We start from the raw sequence: 17809 nt of genomic DNA, 5'->3' as shown, positions 1-17809 counted from the left end.
GGATATCAACATGCCCTAGAACATTAACAATACCCCTCCTTAACCTCCCTGTGCATCCTTCTCTTTGATGAATACTTGGACTGCCTTGAAAAAGTATTCAGCCCTCAGACTATCTTCACATTTTACGGTCCCATTTCCTAAATTTAAAATATATTAAGTATTATTTTTGAGCTAACCTACAAAACACTGTGCATCATGTCAAATCAAAAGAAAAATCCCAAAATCTGTCAACAATTTACTCAAAGTTAAAACTAAAAGTTATGATTTTGAAGAAGTATTTATCCACTTTGTAATTACTATGATAACTTTCCTCAGGTAAAATACATTACCTTACCAACCCATACAATTTGTTTATGTAGAAAATTGGAGGATCACCTATTTTCAATGAATTCATAAGAATAGATACTCCCTCTCTCTGAAGGTATGGTAGATTTTTAACAAACCAAACCAAAATGAAGACAAAAGATCATTCGAGTGCATGGAATTGGCTGCCGGCGGCGGTGGTGGAGGCAGAAATGATAGGGTTTTTTAAGAGGCTCCTGGATGGCTACATGGAGCTTGGAAAAATAGGGCTATGGGTAAGCCTAGATAGTTCTAATGTAAGGACATGTCCGGCATAGCTTTGTGGGCTGAAGGGCCTGTATTGTGCTGTAGGTTTTCTATGTTTCTAAGACAAGTTAGGGAAATGATAATAGAGAAGCACAAATCTGGGGAAGAGTACAGGACCATCTCAAAGGCACTGAACATATGTACCTCGGAGCTTGATGCAGTCCATTGTGAAAACATGGAGACAATACCACAGCAGCACTGCCTAGGTCAGGTCGTTCCTATAAACGTAGTTGTTGAAGAAGTTTGGCATTTGTAAGAGAGGCTACTGTGACGCCAACAGTCACTCTGAGTGAGCTGTAGAAGTCAGCGGCTGCAACTGGAGATGAAGTTCATGGCTCTACGATCTCTAAGACCTTGCACAAAAAGGGTGGAAAAGTGGCAAGGAAGAAGCCCTGGCTGAACAAATGACATATCCTTACCTATAAATGCTTGTAGTTGGATTTGACTAAAATGGAACTTTTTGGCCCCAACAATAAGCAGTACATGAGGTGTAAATCTAATAATGCAGATCAGCCAGGTAACATCATCCCTACTGTAAAGTATGGTGGAGGTAGCAACATGCTATGGGAATGCTCTTCAGCAGCAGGGACTGGAAATCTAGTCAGGATTGATGGGAAGATGAATGTTGCTAAATACAAAAAGATCTGCTTGCCTCAACCAGAAAGCATAAACTGGGGAGAAGGTCAGCACCTAAGTGTACGGCAGCTCTTCTACTTCCTTAGGAGCTTGTGAAGATACTGCATGATAGCCAAAACTTTGACAAACTTCTATAAATGTATATCGACTGGCTGAATCACAGCCTGGGACGGAAACTTCAATGCCCTTGAATGTCCATCACCATTGAGTACGACTACACAAAACACTGTCACAAGAAAGTGCATCCATCATCAGGGTCTCCCATCTCCTAGGACATGCTCTCTTCTCTCTACTGTAATCAGGAAGGTGGTACAGGAGCCTCAGGACTCACACCACCAGGTTCAATACGTAATAGTTATTACCCCCCAGCCATTAGGCTCTCGAACCAAAGGGAATAACTTCACTTGCCTCATCACTGAAATGTTCCTACAACCTATGGACTCACTTTCAAGGAATCTTCATCTCATGTTCTCAACATTTATCACTTATTTATTAATTATTATTGCTTTCTTTTCACATTTGCACAGTTTGTTGTCTTCTGCACACTGGCTGAATGCCCAAGTTCATTGATTTTATTACGGTTATTGGATTTTTTGAGTATGCCCATAGGAAAATGAATCTCGGGGTTGTATATGGTGACAAACACGTACTTTGACAATAAATTTACTTTGAACTTTGAAGTTTGTCTTTCAATAAGATGACTCAAAGCACACTGCCAGAGCAACCATGGAGGGGCTTCAAATGAAGAAAACTGATGCCCAGTCAAAGTCCTGTCCTTAATCTGATCGAACATCTCGACTGCTGTTCATTGCTGCTCCCCAACTAGCCTGGCACAGCTTGAGCAATTTTTCAAGGAGGAATGGGCAAACCGTGCTCCATCACATTGTACAAAGCTAAAAGAGACTTTTCAAAAAAGACTACTAGCTGTAAAAGTTACAAGAGGTGGTTCAACTAAGTACTGAGCAAAGGGGGATGAATAAGTTTGAACTGCTGACATTCCAGTTTTTGGATTTTTAGTTTTTCCATACTTTACAATTTTCCCTGGTTTCTAGGTTCTACCATGAAAAAAGTAGCATGTGATTCACAAATAAATATTCTCAGTAAAATTGATCAAAATCAGTTGTAATTCCCAGGTAGCAATACTTACTCATGTGAACGAAGGGCCAGGAGCGGAATACCTTTACAAAGCACTGTATGTGGTGCACATGAACGACCTTGCCCAATTCCTTTTGTCTCTGTGTGGTCCTACCCCTTCCCTAACTACCCTCTTATTTGCCACCATTTCCAAAAGTGACAAACTTTGTGACAGAACAAGTTAATTTAAGTTGGGACTTAAGAGGCAATCAGCATCAATCACAAAGAATGACCGAGTAGGACAGTTTTAAAGATCTACCAAAGAAGTGGCATTAGTAAGTGGGATTGGTCTCTCCATGCTCTTTTAGTCTATAATTCTCTGGCAAGGAATTGAGTTCTCTGAGAAAAAGATGTCGAGACCAGGAGGAAGAGAGAACAAACTGCAGCAGCATCCAATTGAACATTTTTTTCAACACCAACACCTTGTTTCAAGAGGGGATAAACACAAGATCCAAGCAAAAGCATCTGAGGAAGAGATAGCAAGTGCATCTGGATCAGCCATTCCATAAGTCTTACTGATCACTACCTCATTCAGTTTCACTTCCATCATCCAAACCCCAGAACAGCAGCTGCAAGTAAGCAAACAATGAAGTTCTCAAAGACACAAAATAGTTTGTTCTTTGACACTGCTGCACAAACAAGCTATTGAATATGAACAACAGAAGGCATGAAATGCCCACACCATCAGGAATGTCAAATGCCAACCATAATTATCATCTCACTGTAAACAGATTCTTGGCTTCTCCACTGTAAGAACAAGGATAACATTATTAAAATGATCAAAAAGATTCAGGAATTCAAATCAGGGCATTCATGAATTGGAACCTCCAACATGCCAAGTCATGAGAAGTTTCTAATTCCCTAATATTCATTGGCACCTCTTTGGTGCAAAAGGTTCAGATTGGGCGGATATTGTTAGGTGTACCCATGAAGGATTTCTGACACGATATGTAGACAGGCCTTGAGAAGAGGCTATACTAGATCTGGTACTAGACTAAGCACAGTAGCATAGCGGTTTCCAGTACCAGCAAACGGGTTCAATTCTCGTCGCTGCCTGTTAAGGAGTTTATACGTTCTCCCTGTGACCTTGTGGGCTTTCTCTGGGTGTTCCAGTTTCCTCCCACAGTCCAAAGACATACTGGTTGGCAGGTTAATTGGTCATTATAAATTATCCTTTGATAAGGCTAGAATGAAATCGGAGGATTGTTGGCAACTGCGACTCAAAGGGTCGGAAGGGCCTACTCCAAGCTGTATCTCAATAAATAAAAACTGAACTCTGTCAGGTGTGTGAGCATTTTGGAGATAGCAATCACAACTCTCCATAACCTCTAACAACTCTCTAACCATAGCCTTGGATATGGTTAAGAGCCGATGGTATAGGGAAGTATTTAATTGAGGGAGGAGGAATTATGATGCAGGAACTTGGGAGTGTAAATTAGATGGACTCACAGAAATGTGGAGGTTCTTTAGGGAGCACTTGCATGGGAACTGAGCCTACTGGGCCTGAACACCTCCCTCTGCAACTGGATACTAGACTTCCTGACTGGGAGACTCAGTCAGTCCGGATCGGGAGCAGCATCTCCAACACCATCACACTGAGCACAGGGGCCCCCCAGGACTGTGTGCTCAGTCCACTGCTGTTCACTCTGCTGACCCACGACTGTGCTGCAACATACAGCTCAAACCACATCATCAAGTTCGCCGATGACACAACCGTGGTGGGTCTCATCAGCAGGAACGACGAGTCAGCTTACAGAGAGGAGGTGCAGTGGCTAATGGACTGGTGCAGAGCCAACAACCTGTCTCTGAATGTGAACAAAACAAAAGAGATGGTTGTTGACTTCAGGAGGGCACAGAGCGACCTCTCCCCACTGAACATCGACGGCTCCTCGGTAGAGATCGTTAACAGCACCAAATTTCTTGGTGTTCACCTGGCGGTGAATCTCACCTGGTCCCTCAACACCAGCGCCATAGCAAAGAAAGCCCAGCAGCGTGTCTACTTTCTGCAAAGGCTGAGGAAAGTCCATCTCCCACCCCCCATCCTCATCACATTCTACAGAGGTTGTATTGAGAGCATCCTGAGCAGCTGCATCACTGCCTGGTTCAGAAAATGCACCATCTCGGATTGCAAGACACTGCAGCGGATAGTGAGGTCAGCTGAGAAGATCATCGGGGTCCCTCTTCCCGCCATCACGGACATTTACACTACATGCTGCATCCGCAAAGGAAACAGCATTATGAAGGACCCCATACGCCCCTCATACAATCTCTTCTCTCTCCTCCTGTCTGGGAAAAGGCTCCAAAGCATACGGGTTCTCTGGTCCTATGTAACAGTTTCTTCCCCCAAGCTATCAGACTCCTCAATACGCAGAGCCTGGACTGACACCTTGCCCTATTGTCCTGTTTGTTATTTATTGTAATGCCTGCACTGTTTTGTGCACTTTACGCAGTCCTGTTGTAGGTCTGTAGTCTAGTGTAGTTTTCTGTGTTATTTTTTATGTAGTTCAGTCTAGTTTTTGTACTGTGTCATGTAACACCATGGTCCTGAAAAACGTTATCTCAGTTTTATTATGCACTGTACCAGCAGTTATGGTCGAAATGACAATAAAAGTGACTTGACTTGATTTTGGATAGGTTTGTTCCATTGAGGCAGGAAAGGGACAGTAGGGTGAAGGAACCGTAGTTCAGGAGAGATGTGGAACATCTAGTCAAGAGGAAGAAAGAAGGCTACTCAAGGATTAGGAAGCAAGGATCAGATAGGGCTCTAAAGAGTTGCAAGGTAGTCAGGAGGGGAGGTAATTTAAGAATGGATTTTGCAGAGCAAGAGGAAAACATGAGAAGGCCTTGATGTGCAGGATTAAGGAAAACCCCACAATATTTTACACATTTGAGTGTTGGATAGGGACAGAAGAAGAAACAAGTGTATGGAGTTGAAGGAGTTAGGGGAGATCCCTAATGAATACTTTACTTCAGTATTCACCAGTCAGAGGCACCTTGACCAAATGTTAGGAGAGCATGGCTATTGACAGGTGTGACCGACGCTGGTGTCTTCTGGTCAAGGAAATTTCACGACACATGCCGGTGATAATAAACCTGATTCTGATTCTAAACTAAGTGTCCGGGTGTATTGCAGTATCTGCTAATATTATATGGGAGGTGGGATGAGAATTGGGCTAACATTTTCTATGGTGGGGGAGTCCGGAGAGAAGAGAAAGGCATCTTTTTTGAACGGAGATGACAAGGAATTTCTTTAGCTTGCGAGTAGTGGATATGTGGAATTCTTTGCCACAAGCAGCTTTGGAGGCCAAAACATTGTGTATATTTAAGGCAGAGGTTGATAGATTCTTGATCAGCCAGGACATGAAGGGTTACAGGGAGAAGGCTCAAGACTGAGGCTGAAAGGGAAATGGACCGGCCATGATGAAATGGCAGAGTAGACTCATTGGGCAAAATGATCTGATTATGTTAGAACATGTTGATGTTAAGAAAGATGATGTGCTGGAACGTTTGAAAATCATTAGGATTTTGTGTTTAATTATAATTAATTTAGATCACTTTGTAGAGGTCTGTTTTCACTTTGACATGAGTCTTTTTCTGTTGATCAGTGTCAAAAAGGCCAAATAAAATCCACTGTGATTCAATGTTGTAAAATAATAAAACATAAAAATTTCTAAGGGGAAGTGAATACTTTTTATACACACTGTATACTGTAAGAAATGTGAAAAATCTATTTTGGAAGAAAATGAAAAATCAAATTATTATTTAAATTGGATGAGACTGCAAAATATTGATGCACAATATCATAGCCGATGTGACTTAGTGTTTAGGCAAAGAAGAGCCTTAAAACATCAAACTAAATCTTTCTTTTTGTTGGAGTTCTTTACAAACATTCCACATTACTTTTGGGGATAATGACTGCATAAAGGTCTATTGTGGCGACCCACTTCCTAGTGCACTCGAACCGGCTCACAAATAGCCAGCGCGCCGGCATAAAGGCCAGTCCCAAAAGGGCGCCAAGTCTGCTTCACCAGCAAGGGAAAAAGCCCGCGCAGGACCGTGAATACGTGCCCCCTACAGCATCCGCGCCCGGGGAGGGCGGGATCAGGAAGGCTTTAAAGCGAGGCCGCGAAGTTCGAATAAAATCTTTTTGTAACTGCAGTTTACCAACTCTGTGTCGTTATTTTCAGCGCTGTGTATAGCACACCGCTACAATTGGTGACCCCGACGGCCCAAACGATATTTGGGCCGAAGATGACCGACGCCGCATCTGTTCATGCAGTTTCGTTGAAACTGCCAAGCTTCTGGACGCTGCGACCTCACCTATGGTTCCAGCAAGCAGAAGCCCAATTCCACGTTCGGCAGATAACCTCGGAGTGTGTCACGTTACTACTACGTGGTGAGCTCCCTCGACCAGGACACAGCGGCCCAGGTTGAGGAGGTCATACGGTCATACAGTCTCCCCCAGTGGACAGCAAATACACAGAATTCAAAGCCCTGCTCATAAGGACTTTCGGACTCTCATAGCACGAGCGGGCTGCCCGCTTACTGCACCTGGATAGTTTGGGAGACAGACCTCCATCGGCTTTAATGAATGAGATGTTGTCTCTGGCTGGAGGACACAAGCCCTGCCTCATGTTTGAGCAGACATTCCTGGAGCAGCTGCCCGAGGACATACACCTGCTGCTGTCCGACGCGGATTTCAGCGACCCCCCCCGGAAGGTGGCAGCCCGGGCAGACTTGCTGTGGAATGCCAAGAAGGGGAGTGGGGCGTCCGTCGCACAGATCACCAGGCCATGCTCCCAGCAGCAAACCAGACCAGGCCCGGCCACAGAGCCCGCTAACCCCAGAGGCAGGGGTGAGGAGACCAACGAATAATGGTGCTTCTACCACTAGAGGTGGGGCGCAGAAGCCCGCCGCTGTCGTCCACCCTGCAAGGCTATGGCGGCTGGCCATCGGGATAGCCTCCTGTATGTGTGGGACAAGCGGTCGGGACGCCGTTTTTTGGTCGACACTGGTGCCGAGATCAGCGTCTTACCTCCGTCGAGTTACAACACCCGCAACAGGGCACCGGGTCCCACCCTGAGGGCCGCGAACGGCAGCACAGTAAGGACCTACGGCACCCGTACGGTGCAGCTACAGTTCGGCTCCAGCCAGTTCACGTGGGACTTCACACTGGCCGCCGTAGCCCAACCGCTTCTGGGTGCGGATTTTTTGCGGTCTCACAGCCTACTGGTCGACCTGCCGAGGCAGAGACTGGTCCACGCCGAGACCTTTCAGACGTTCTCCCCGGGTGAAGGCCAGTTGCCAGCCCCACACCTGGACTCCATCACGCTGTCCATCAATGACTTCACCAGAGTCCTGGCGGATTTCCCAACGGTTCTGGCACCGCAGTTCACGGCAGCCATGCCCAGACACGGCATACAGCACCACATCCCGACCCAGGGAACACCCCTCCACGCCCGCGCACGAAGGCTCCCCCTGGACAAGCTCCGACTGGCGAAGGAGGAGTTCAAGAGGATGGAGGAATTGGGGATCATACGGCAGTCCGACAGCCCATGGGCCTCCCCCCTGCACATGGTGCCCAAAGCAACAGGGGGCTGGAGATCATGCGGCGACTACCGCAGGCTGAACGAGGCTACAACACCGGACCGCTACCCTGTGCCGCACATTCAGGACTTTGCAGCAAACCTGCACGGCGCACGGATCTTCTCCAAGGTAGACCTCGTCCGGGGATACCATCAAATCCCGATGCATCCAGACGACGTCCCCAAAACGGCACTCATCAACCCGTTCGGCCTTTTCGAGTTCCTCCGCATGCCGTTCGGCCTGAAGAATGCCGCACAGACATTTCAGCGGTTAATGGACGTGGTGGGACGCGACCTGGACTTCGCTTTCATCTATTTGGACGACATCCTCATAGCCAGCAGCAGTCATCAGGAGCATCTGTCCCACCTCCGTCAACTCTACGCCCAACTGAGTGAATACGGCCTGACAATCAACCCAGCCAAATGCCAGTTCGGGCTCGACACCATCGACTTCCTGGGCCACAGGATCACTACAGACGGGGCAACCCCTCTGCCCGCTAAGGTAGACGCAGTCCGCCATTTCCCCCGACCCACCACAATCAAAGGCCTTCAGGAATTCGTGGGTATGGTAAATTTCTACCACCGCTTTCTCCCTTCATGCGCCCCCTGTTCGTCCTGATGTCGGGTCTGGGCAAGGACATTACCTGGGATGAGGCGTCCGCCACCGCTTTCATTAAAACGAAAGAAGCCTTTTGGGGACACAGCTGCACCACACAACTGCCTACCACCCACGGTCGAATGGCCTGGTGGAGCGTTTCTCTCATGGCCCACCTGTAAGGGCCTAACTAGGTGGACGAGCTTCCCTGGGTCCTGCTCGGCATCCGCACGGCGCCCAAAGACGATCTGCACACCTCGTCGGCCAAGTTGGTGTACGGCGCACCCCTGGTCGTCCCCGGGGAGTTCATACCAGCCCCAAGGGGGCACGAGGAAGAACCCGCAGCAGTCCTGGGCAGACTACGCGAGACGCTTGGCAACCTGGCCCCCATACCCACTTCGCAGCATGGGCAGAACCCGACCTGTGTACCCAAAGACCTGCAGAATTGTAAGTTTGTGTTTGTACGAAGGGGCGGGCATCGGCCACCGCTACAGCGGCCCTACGAGGGGCCGTTTACGGTGATCAGGAACGGGTCCACGTTCGTGCTGGACGTTGGGGGGAGAGAGGAGGTTTTCACAGTGGACCGACTCAAACCGGCCTATGTGGACGTGGCGCAACCGGTCGAGTTTCCGGCACCGCGGCGCAGAGGCAGACCTCCCAAACAGGGTCCGGCCCAGACTGTAGACATTGGGGGGTGTATTGCCGGTTCTGGGGGGCAGGGGGGGTTATGTGGCGACCCACTTCCTAGCGCACTCGAACCGGCTCACAAATAGCCAGCGCGCCGGCATAAAGGCCAGTCCCAAAAGGGCGCCAAGTCTGCATCACCAGCAAGGGGAAAAGCCCACGCGGGACTGTGAATACGTGCCTCCTACAGCATCCGTGCGCGGGACAGGACTGTGAATACGTGCCCCCTACATCATCCACGCCCGGGGAGGGTGGGATCAGGAAGGCTTTAAAGTGAGGCCACGAAGTTCGAATAAAATCTTTTTGTAACTGCAGTTTACCAACTCCGTGTCGTTATTTTCAGCGCTGTGTGTAGCACACCACTACACTATGCGCATACCAAGGCATCTTTCAATCCAAGTTCACACACTACATCAATGAACTACACTTTCAAACTTTACAGTTTGTAGAGTGCAGCAAATTAAGGCCTTGTGATATCTTTTCATGATAAAAAAATCAAGGTGAATTTCTGTAATATAGCATAAAATTTGTCACATATAAAGTTTCATTTATACAATTTAATCTCAATGTGCTACGCAGAAATTAGGACATCAAAAACATACTTTTATTTTTTCATGTTTTTGACTTACTTAGGTTTATCACATCATTTTCTTCAGTGCAAATTTCTTCAAATTGTTCTTGATTTTCGAACACTGGTTTTACTTTGTCCAGTTCATTGCAGCTGAGCAAGGTAGATGTCTGTCGAGTAGAATGCAGTTCATTTTCTAGCTCTTGAATCTGAAGGATACAAAAGCGAATTTAGCATTTCCTTCCATAAACTGAAGTGCTTTGTTCACAAAGAGTAACTATTTTAATTGTACTCTAACCTTCTCATGCAAATCCTTCAGCTCTTTTGCATGTTCTTTTTCTTGATCTTCCAGAATTTTCTTGTGATCCTCTTCCTTTCTAATAAATTCAATCTCTCTAAAAGAGAAAGAAAATTGAGATTTTGTAGAAAATTCATGTAACTATCGCAAAGAAATACAATAGTTATAATTACTCCAAGCACAGAATAATCACTAAACTGGCAGAAGTAAAGAAAATTTAATTGAAAACCCACAATATCTAACTTACATTCCACATTATTAATCAATAGCCATATACTTTAAGGCTCAATGATTGTGTTCCTCAAAGAATTTTAATTATGATCCTTGTACATGTGCCTAACCAATTACTTCATCCAGACCTTTAAAACATGTTAATCAATATTTTTCACCAGCTCTCTGATTTGGTTTAGTAAACTGTCAAAACCTTTTCAGCCTCCAATTAAAAAGTTCCCATAGACATTGACATCGCTTGATGGGGCTGTGCTGGATGCAAGGCTGTGGAAGCCAGAAACTCAGTGTAGTCAGCTCTCTAATCAGCAAACTATGGAAAGGTATTGAATTCAATATGTTCAGGAGTGAAGCATGAGGTCATATGCTTGATATGCTTGTGTGTTTAACATACAGCACATTTCCAACTTCGTGCTTCACTGCAGAGACGTAGATGTCTGGAATGTACTGATCTGCATATTGCTGTTACTAGCAGTTCAACGTAGAACTGGTAGTTAGCGATCAGCACGTTTGCTCAATCTGAACTTATATCAAATTAGAGAATGAAATTACCAGAGGTTAAAGTGGTGTGTGTGGTGGTGTGGGGGGGAAGGAATGTTGGAGGAAGATTGAAATACAATGCAATAAACCTGGCATAAAAGTTCCACAATTAGTTTATTAATAAAGTTTACAAGCTTTGCTACTTCATTGTTCAAGTGAATGAAAAGCTTACTTTTGTTGATATTCCTTTATCAGTTTCTTGGCCTTGTTGTATTTCTTCTCTAATGCATCGTACTGAGACTGGGTCTCTTTTAATTGCTCATTCAGTGATTTGCAAAGGTTTTGTGCCTCTAACCAATATTTTTCCACCTTTTCATATTTCTCCTTGTTCTCTTCAACACTCTGCTGAAGCTTTTTCTTTGCATTTTCCCACTCAATCTTCTCTGCTTCAGCGATTTTCAGCTAGTGGGAATGAAGGACAATCTCAGCAAATGGAAATGAGGAACACTGGAACAATCTATACAAGCACGTAATTTTTTCATTCCTAACTAATTGAAAAATCCACACAATTCAGACCTTTGCTGTATCTTGTGCATAAAATGAATTTGGGAGTGGATATATAAGTTAGAAAAATTTTGAATCCTGACTCTGCCACTTATTGATCTCTGAAGAACTTGAACAATCAATAATGATAGCATTTTCTTCCATAAGTATCTGTCTCCTCCAGGTAATTTTGATTTTATTTTAAGCTGAGCTGAGTATTTCTACATGTGACCATGATAATACTAGTATTCTTTCAACACTGGACTCAGATAACAGGCTTTCATGAAATTGTATCTCTACTTCACATATGCAGGCTACTAACAAAACTGCTTGTTTTGTAGTGATGGTAGAAATGTCATTCTCTCACCTTACCCTGACTAATGACCTACAACCATCTGGAGCACGTTCACACACCATTTATACTAAAAGCCCCACTAGTACTTTTGTCAAACAAAATGAGTAACAATATTTAAAAATAAAAAATCTAGTGTGCATAATTTAAAGAAACACAACAACTACATTTAAGACAAAATTATGGCTAGACTATGGTTTCATTTTTAAATTTTCAAGTTCCTAGTTATGTTTTCCAACTCTCCAAATGGTCATTCCCTTCCCTCTCTGTATTCTCTCCACTCCTGCAAGTCTAGATCTTAGTACTCCATCAATTTTACCTCTGTACCTCCCTCTGCAACTGGATCCTCTAATTCCTCGTTGGGATACGGGACGTAGATAAGATCTCATCCTGACTGACAATCAAGGCAAGCACTTTGCCCAATGCTCTAATTTCTACGCTCATAACTGCGTGGCTAAGTACAGTTCCAACTCCATAAATTCATAGATGACAAGACCAATGTTAGTAAAATCTCGATGGCAATGAAGAGGAGTGCAAGAGTAAGACAGATCAGTTGGTTGAGTGGTGTCGTAACAATAACCTCATACTCATTATCAGTAATACTAGGAAATTGATAGTGGACTTCAGTAAGGAGGATTTGGAAGAATATGCACCAGTCCTCATTGAGGGATCAGTGGGGAAAAGAGTAACCAGCTCTATGTTCCTCGCTATCAACTTCTTTGAAGGTCTTTCCTGGGCCGACCAAACTGATACAATCATGAAGGAGGCATGCCAGCAGCTATATTCTATTAAGAGTTTGAGGAAATTTTGATATGTCACCAAAGACACTTGCAGATGTCTATAAATGTATTCTGACTGGTTGCATCGCGGCCTGGTATGGAGGCTTTTAAAATCTTTCCCAATCATTTACAATTCCCCTCAACACTCATTCCCATTGTGACCTTTCCACTTCCTATCTCACTTTACCATACTACCTCATCCCCAGAACTATCATTTCTCCTAACCTTCACTCGTGCCCAGCTACAATTTTCCTCATTCAACATATCACTATTATCTCCCCTCAAAGACCAGTGGCCAGAGCCTAGAGCCTTAATCATCCTCAGACATCTTGATACTCAATCTGTTTCCACAAAAAGCCTTTGCTGTTAAAATTCAATATTCTTTAACATTCAATTAAAATAAGATAATGTTTGTCCCCTTCTTTTGACTTTCAGAAGCACATGGTCTAAGTGACAGACATGACCTTCCCTAAATTATTTATATCTGCAATGAAAGCTGAAGTCAAAGGTATGCTTCCTTCCCTTTTCCCAGTGCTTACTTTCATTTTCAAAAATTTAAGCAGATTTCTCAAAAGCTATAAAGTGTACAGCATTGCCAACATTACTTCTTTTCCTCACCCACACATTGAGCTATATCAACTTTGTTCATTAATACAAATAACAGAGTGGATAATTTCTTTTCTGTAAAGTTGCTGAAAATTTGTCCCTCTAGTTTAGTTTCAGGTCATTTTGAAATAGTTAATCAGAGCCTTGAGCAGCTAAGAGAAAGATACTGTACTTTTCCATTCATTAACTGGCAAAAATACATCTTAAGAAATTAAATATTAAACACAAAGTACACTGCAGATGCTGTGGTCAAATCAAGACGTACAAACAAGCTGGATCAACTCAGGTCGGGCAGTACCTGTTGAAATGAGCAGTCAACGGATGCTGCCTGACCTGCTGAGTTGATCCAGCTTGTTTGTACGTCAAGAAATTAAATATGATGTCCATGTTTAGATCACAAAATTCAACTTCAGCTCTCAACTGTGGGGAAACACAAAATTCAATTATATAGCTTTAAAAGGGAGGCAGAATCCGTGAGATAAAAATGTTAATCAGGTCTCTAAAAGCACAAAGACAATACACATATCTAATCATGCCAATTTTTGAAAAGCACATTAAACAGATATACGGACTTGTCAAAACAAAACACAAAATACTTAATGTATTTTACTTTATGCACATTTACTATGATTTATAAACCTATTCCAATGCAATGTGTTGATGATGCAGCTGCGTGTAAATTTTTCATTACACTTGTAAATACATGTGACAATAAACTCAACTTTGACTTTGAATCATTTGCAGCAGCAGCATGCTGAGGAAAAACCGATGTATCAGTTTAACTGTGAACATATGAAATTTAGTATACACAAAATACAACGAAGTTACCTCTTTTAGCTTAAGAGCAAGTTGGGAATCCAAATCACTTCGTAAACACAGATTATCATTTGCAGATAAATTAGAAACGTCAGCTAGTCCCATAGCTACAGCTTCATCTTCAGGAAATTCTTCAGACTTGGAAAAAGTAAATTAAACTGATGTGATACACAGCAGGTTCAGAAAATATCTTTTCATGTTCATAATCAGACCACGTTCCACACTAAGAATTCTTGCCCTTTGTCCCAACACAACTTAAACATCCATCATAAAGTAAACTAGTATTTAAGTTTTTTAAAAAATTACTTTTACTGATAATATTGTATTTGCCTGAACATGCTGAAGATCAAGCATTGGGCTATCATTTGGGCGCACAAAACTTGCAGCTTTAACTTTATATTTATAATTCATATCCATAATATCCCAGGATGAAGACTCATCATCCATAGCTCCAGCAATTTGCGGAGCCCCACTTCCCTGATGATTGCAATTTTCCCCAATCTTCTTCCTCCCTTCCAAATTCTAATTGTCAGCTATTGCTGTATTTTTATCTGTATTCCCTTAGAATAAAGACTGAAACAATGTACTTAATTTATCTGCTTTTATTTTCCAGAGTCACTTTCTTTAGGACCAACATATACTGTTAATTTGTTTTTCATGAAGTATCTACTGACATTCTAGTTATCTATATTCATTATTTTGGGTTAGCTTTTCTCTACTCCAATTCTTTCCTTTCTTATTGATCTTTTAGATATTCATTACTGTTATTTATATTCTGTTCAATCTTTTGACCTGCAACATATCATTGTGTAATTATATGTTTTTCTTTACAAAAATTAAGTTAAACTGGGATACATTATATTTTATTAAGCACAAATAGTTTATACTTTTGAAATCTGAGAGTATTCTGAAGGATAACCTTGAGTACCTTCCCCATGATCCTTTCCCTTCTCCAGCTCTGTATCACTTTCGCCAATCACCTTTCCAGCTCTTAGCTTCATCCCACCCCCTTCGGTCTTCTCCTATCATTTCACATTTCCCCCTCCCCCCACTACTTTCAAATCTCTTACTATCTTTCCCTTCAGTTAGTCCTGACGAAGGGTCTCGGCCCGAAACGTCAACAGTGCTTCTCCTTATAGATGCTGCCTGGCCTGCTGTGTTCCACCGGCATTTTGTGTGTGTTACCTAATTTGACAGTTTACTTTAACTAGCTCTGCATTCATGACCGCATAATTGCCCTTATTTAAATTTAAAATGAACCTTGGACTCCTTTTCACTGTCAAAATAAATACAATCATTGCTATTGAGGGATACGTTCACAGTTAGGTCACTAATGAATCCCGTCTTGTTGCACAATTCCAGAATAGCCTGCTCTCTGCTTGGCCCCAGAACATGCTGTTCTGAGAAACTACCTTGAACTCCTATGAGTTCAATGCTATGAACTCCTACGCTTTAAAATCCCCTTTCCATATACCTTTCTGTTGAGCTCCATTTTATTTATCTACAATAATGAGGCTATGGTTAAGAGGCCTCTTTATCATTCACACAAACGTTTTCTTGCCTTTATCTCTTAACTAAATTCATTATCACATGCTTATCACCAAAGTGGTAATTCCTCTTACCTGCTCAATATCGCTTCCACTATACCGATTACGGTGCTGCTCAAGAAATGCCTCCTGGCATCTTTCTTGTTCTAACGTTTCACTGATAAGCCGAGCAACCTCACTCTGCTGTCCAGGTTTTTCTCGTCCAATAAGGAATCTATGAAATTTTTTTTTTTTACACACATTTCTGCTTTTATTTTTTATTTACACAAACAGCACTTTATATGTTTGATTTTCTTTCAAGTCACATTCATAAATGTACTCTTCAACAAAAATCAAATTGCTTCAGTTGCTGGAAACCAGAACTGAGACAGAAGATTCTGGAAATGCTCTTCAGTTCTGACAGCATCAGTGGCATCAGAGTTAACGTCTTAGGTCAACATCCGTCCATTAAAACCGAAATGTCCTTCTCCACAGATGCCAACCGTTCTGCTGAGCATTTCTAATATTTTCTGCATATAGAAACATAGAAAGCCTACAGCACAATACAGGCCCTTCGACCCACAAAGCTGTGCCAAAGATGTCCTTACCTTAGAAATTACCAAGGGTTACCCTCCATTTTTCTAAGCTCCATGTACCTGTCCAGGAGTCTCTTAAAAGACCCTATCATATCTGCCTCCACCACTGTCACCGGCAGCCCGTTCCATGCACTCACCACTCTCTGAGTAAAAAAACTTACCCCTGACATCTCCTTTGTATCTGCTTGCAGGCACCTTAAAATTGTGCCCGCTCGTGCTAGCCATTTCAGCGCTGGGAAAATGCTTCTGACTATCCACATGATCAATGCCTCTCATCATTTTATACACCTGTATCAGGTCAGCTCTCATCCTCCGTTGCTCCAAGGAGAAAAGGCCAAGTTTACTCAACCTATTCTCATAAGGCATGCTCCCCAATCTAGGCAACATCCTTGTAAATCTCCTCTGCACTCTTTCTATGGTTTCCACATCCTTCCTGTTTTGAGGCAACCAGAATTGAGCACAGGACTTCAAGTGGTGTCTAACCAGGGTCCTATATAGCTGCAACATTACCTCTTGGCTCCTAAACTCAATCCCATGATTGATGAAGGCCAATGCATCATATACTTTCTTAACCACAGAGTCAACCTGCGCAGCAGCTTTGAGAGTCCTATGGATTCAGACCCCAAGATCCCTCTGATCCTCCGCACTGCCAAGAGTCTTACCATTAATACTGTATTCTGCCATCATATTTGACCTACCAAAATGTACCTCCTCACACTTATCTGGGTTGAACACATTTACCTGGGTTGAATATATTTAAATATACTACTCCTTAGGGGTACAGCACAATGATATGCATTACTACACCGCAACTGTCTCATTTTATGATGTGAGCAACTGGCAAGACCAGCATTTCTTGCCCGTCTCTGACTGGAAACATTGCAATTCAGTGTAAAGGTACTCCTATAGAGCTTTGAAGGATGGAGGTTCAGGACAACTAGATACAACAATGATGAGGAAAAGGCCTTATGTTTCCAAATGACTAAGAGAACAACTTGCAGGTGGTATTTCTGCCTTGTGCCATCTGCCCTTGTGCTTTCAGGTGATAGAGGTTGTATGTTTTTTGCATTCCTTTTTGCACTACTTCAGAACGCATTACTATGTCTGCATCATTCTGATGTTCTGCACTTGTTACTGTATTTGATAAGTTGGTTTATTAGTGTCACATGGAGCAAGGTACAGTGAATACTTTGCTTTCTGTACCTTCCACATAGATCATTTCATTACAACAGTGCATTGTAGTACAAGAGAAAACAATAACATTGCAAAATAAAGTCTTACAGTTAGAGAGAAAGTGCAGTACAGTACAAGTAGACAAAAAGGTGAAGACCATAGAGGTAGATTTTGAAGTCGTGAGTCCATCTTATTGTACTAGGGGACTGCCAATAGTCTTATAACTGTGATACATTTTTCAAACTTTGTATCTTCAGCTCGATGGAAGTGGGGGAAGGGGAGAAGAGAGAATGTTGGGAGTTGGTGGGGTTTTTAATTAAGTTGTCTGCTTTACTGAGGCGGCAAGAAATGTACAGAGTCTATGGAGAGGAGGCTGGGTTCCATGATGTGCTGAACTGGTCCACAATTCTCTGTAGTTTCTTGCTGTCTTAGGTGAAGCAATTGCCATACCAAATCGTGATGCATCCGGATAGGATACTTTCTACAGTGCAATGACTAAAAATTGGTGAGGGCCAAAGGGGATATGCTAAATTTATTTAACCTCCCTAGAAAGTAGAGTCATTGTTGCACTTTCTTGGCCATGGCATCTTTGTGGTTGGGC

At 43.2% G+C, this 17809-nt stretch overlaps 1 protein-coding gene across 2 annotated transcripts in view; it reads right to left on the bottom strand.

The window, feature by feature from the left end:
- Positions 1–17809, bottom strand: part of ppp1r9ala (protein phosphatase 1 regulatory subunit 9A-like A) — an 88883-nt gene that overhangs the window by 28568 nt on the left and 42506 nt on the right. For both annotated transcript variants that reach the window (XM_073047206.1, XM_073047205.1), the window contains 5 exons: positions 15536–15674; positions 13926–14051; positions 11050–11279; positions 10110–10206; positions 9873–10020 (listed from right to left, as the gene is read on the bottom strand). In XM_073047206.1, the coding sequence (XP_072903307.1) occupies positions 9873–10020; positions 10110–10206; positions 11050–11279; positions 13926–14051; positions 15536–15674 (740 nt within the window). The remainder of the gene's footprint in view (positions 1–9872; positions 10021–10109; positions 10207–11049; positions 11280–13925; positions 14052–15535; positions 15675–17809) is intronic.

Source organism: Hemitrygon akajei, chromosome 5, assembly GCF_048418815.1.
Source record: "Hemitrygon akajei chromosome 5, sHemAka1.3, whole genome shotgun sequence".
Classification (NCBI taxonomy): Eukaryota; Metazoa; Chordata; class Chondrichthyes; order Myliobatiformes; family Dasyatidae; genus Hemitrygon; species Hemitrygon akajei.
The sequence above is the reverse complement of the archived record's forward strand: the minus strand, read 5'-3'. Positions and strand labels throughout refer to the sequence as shown.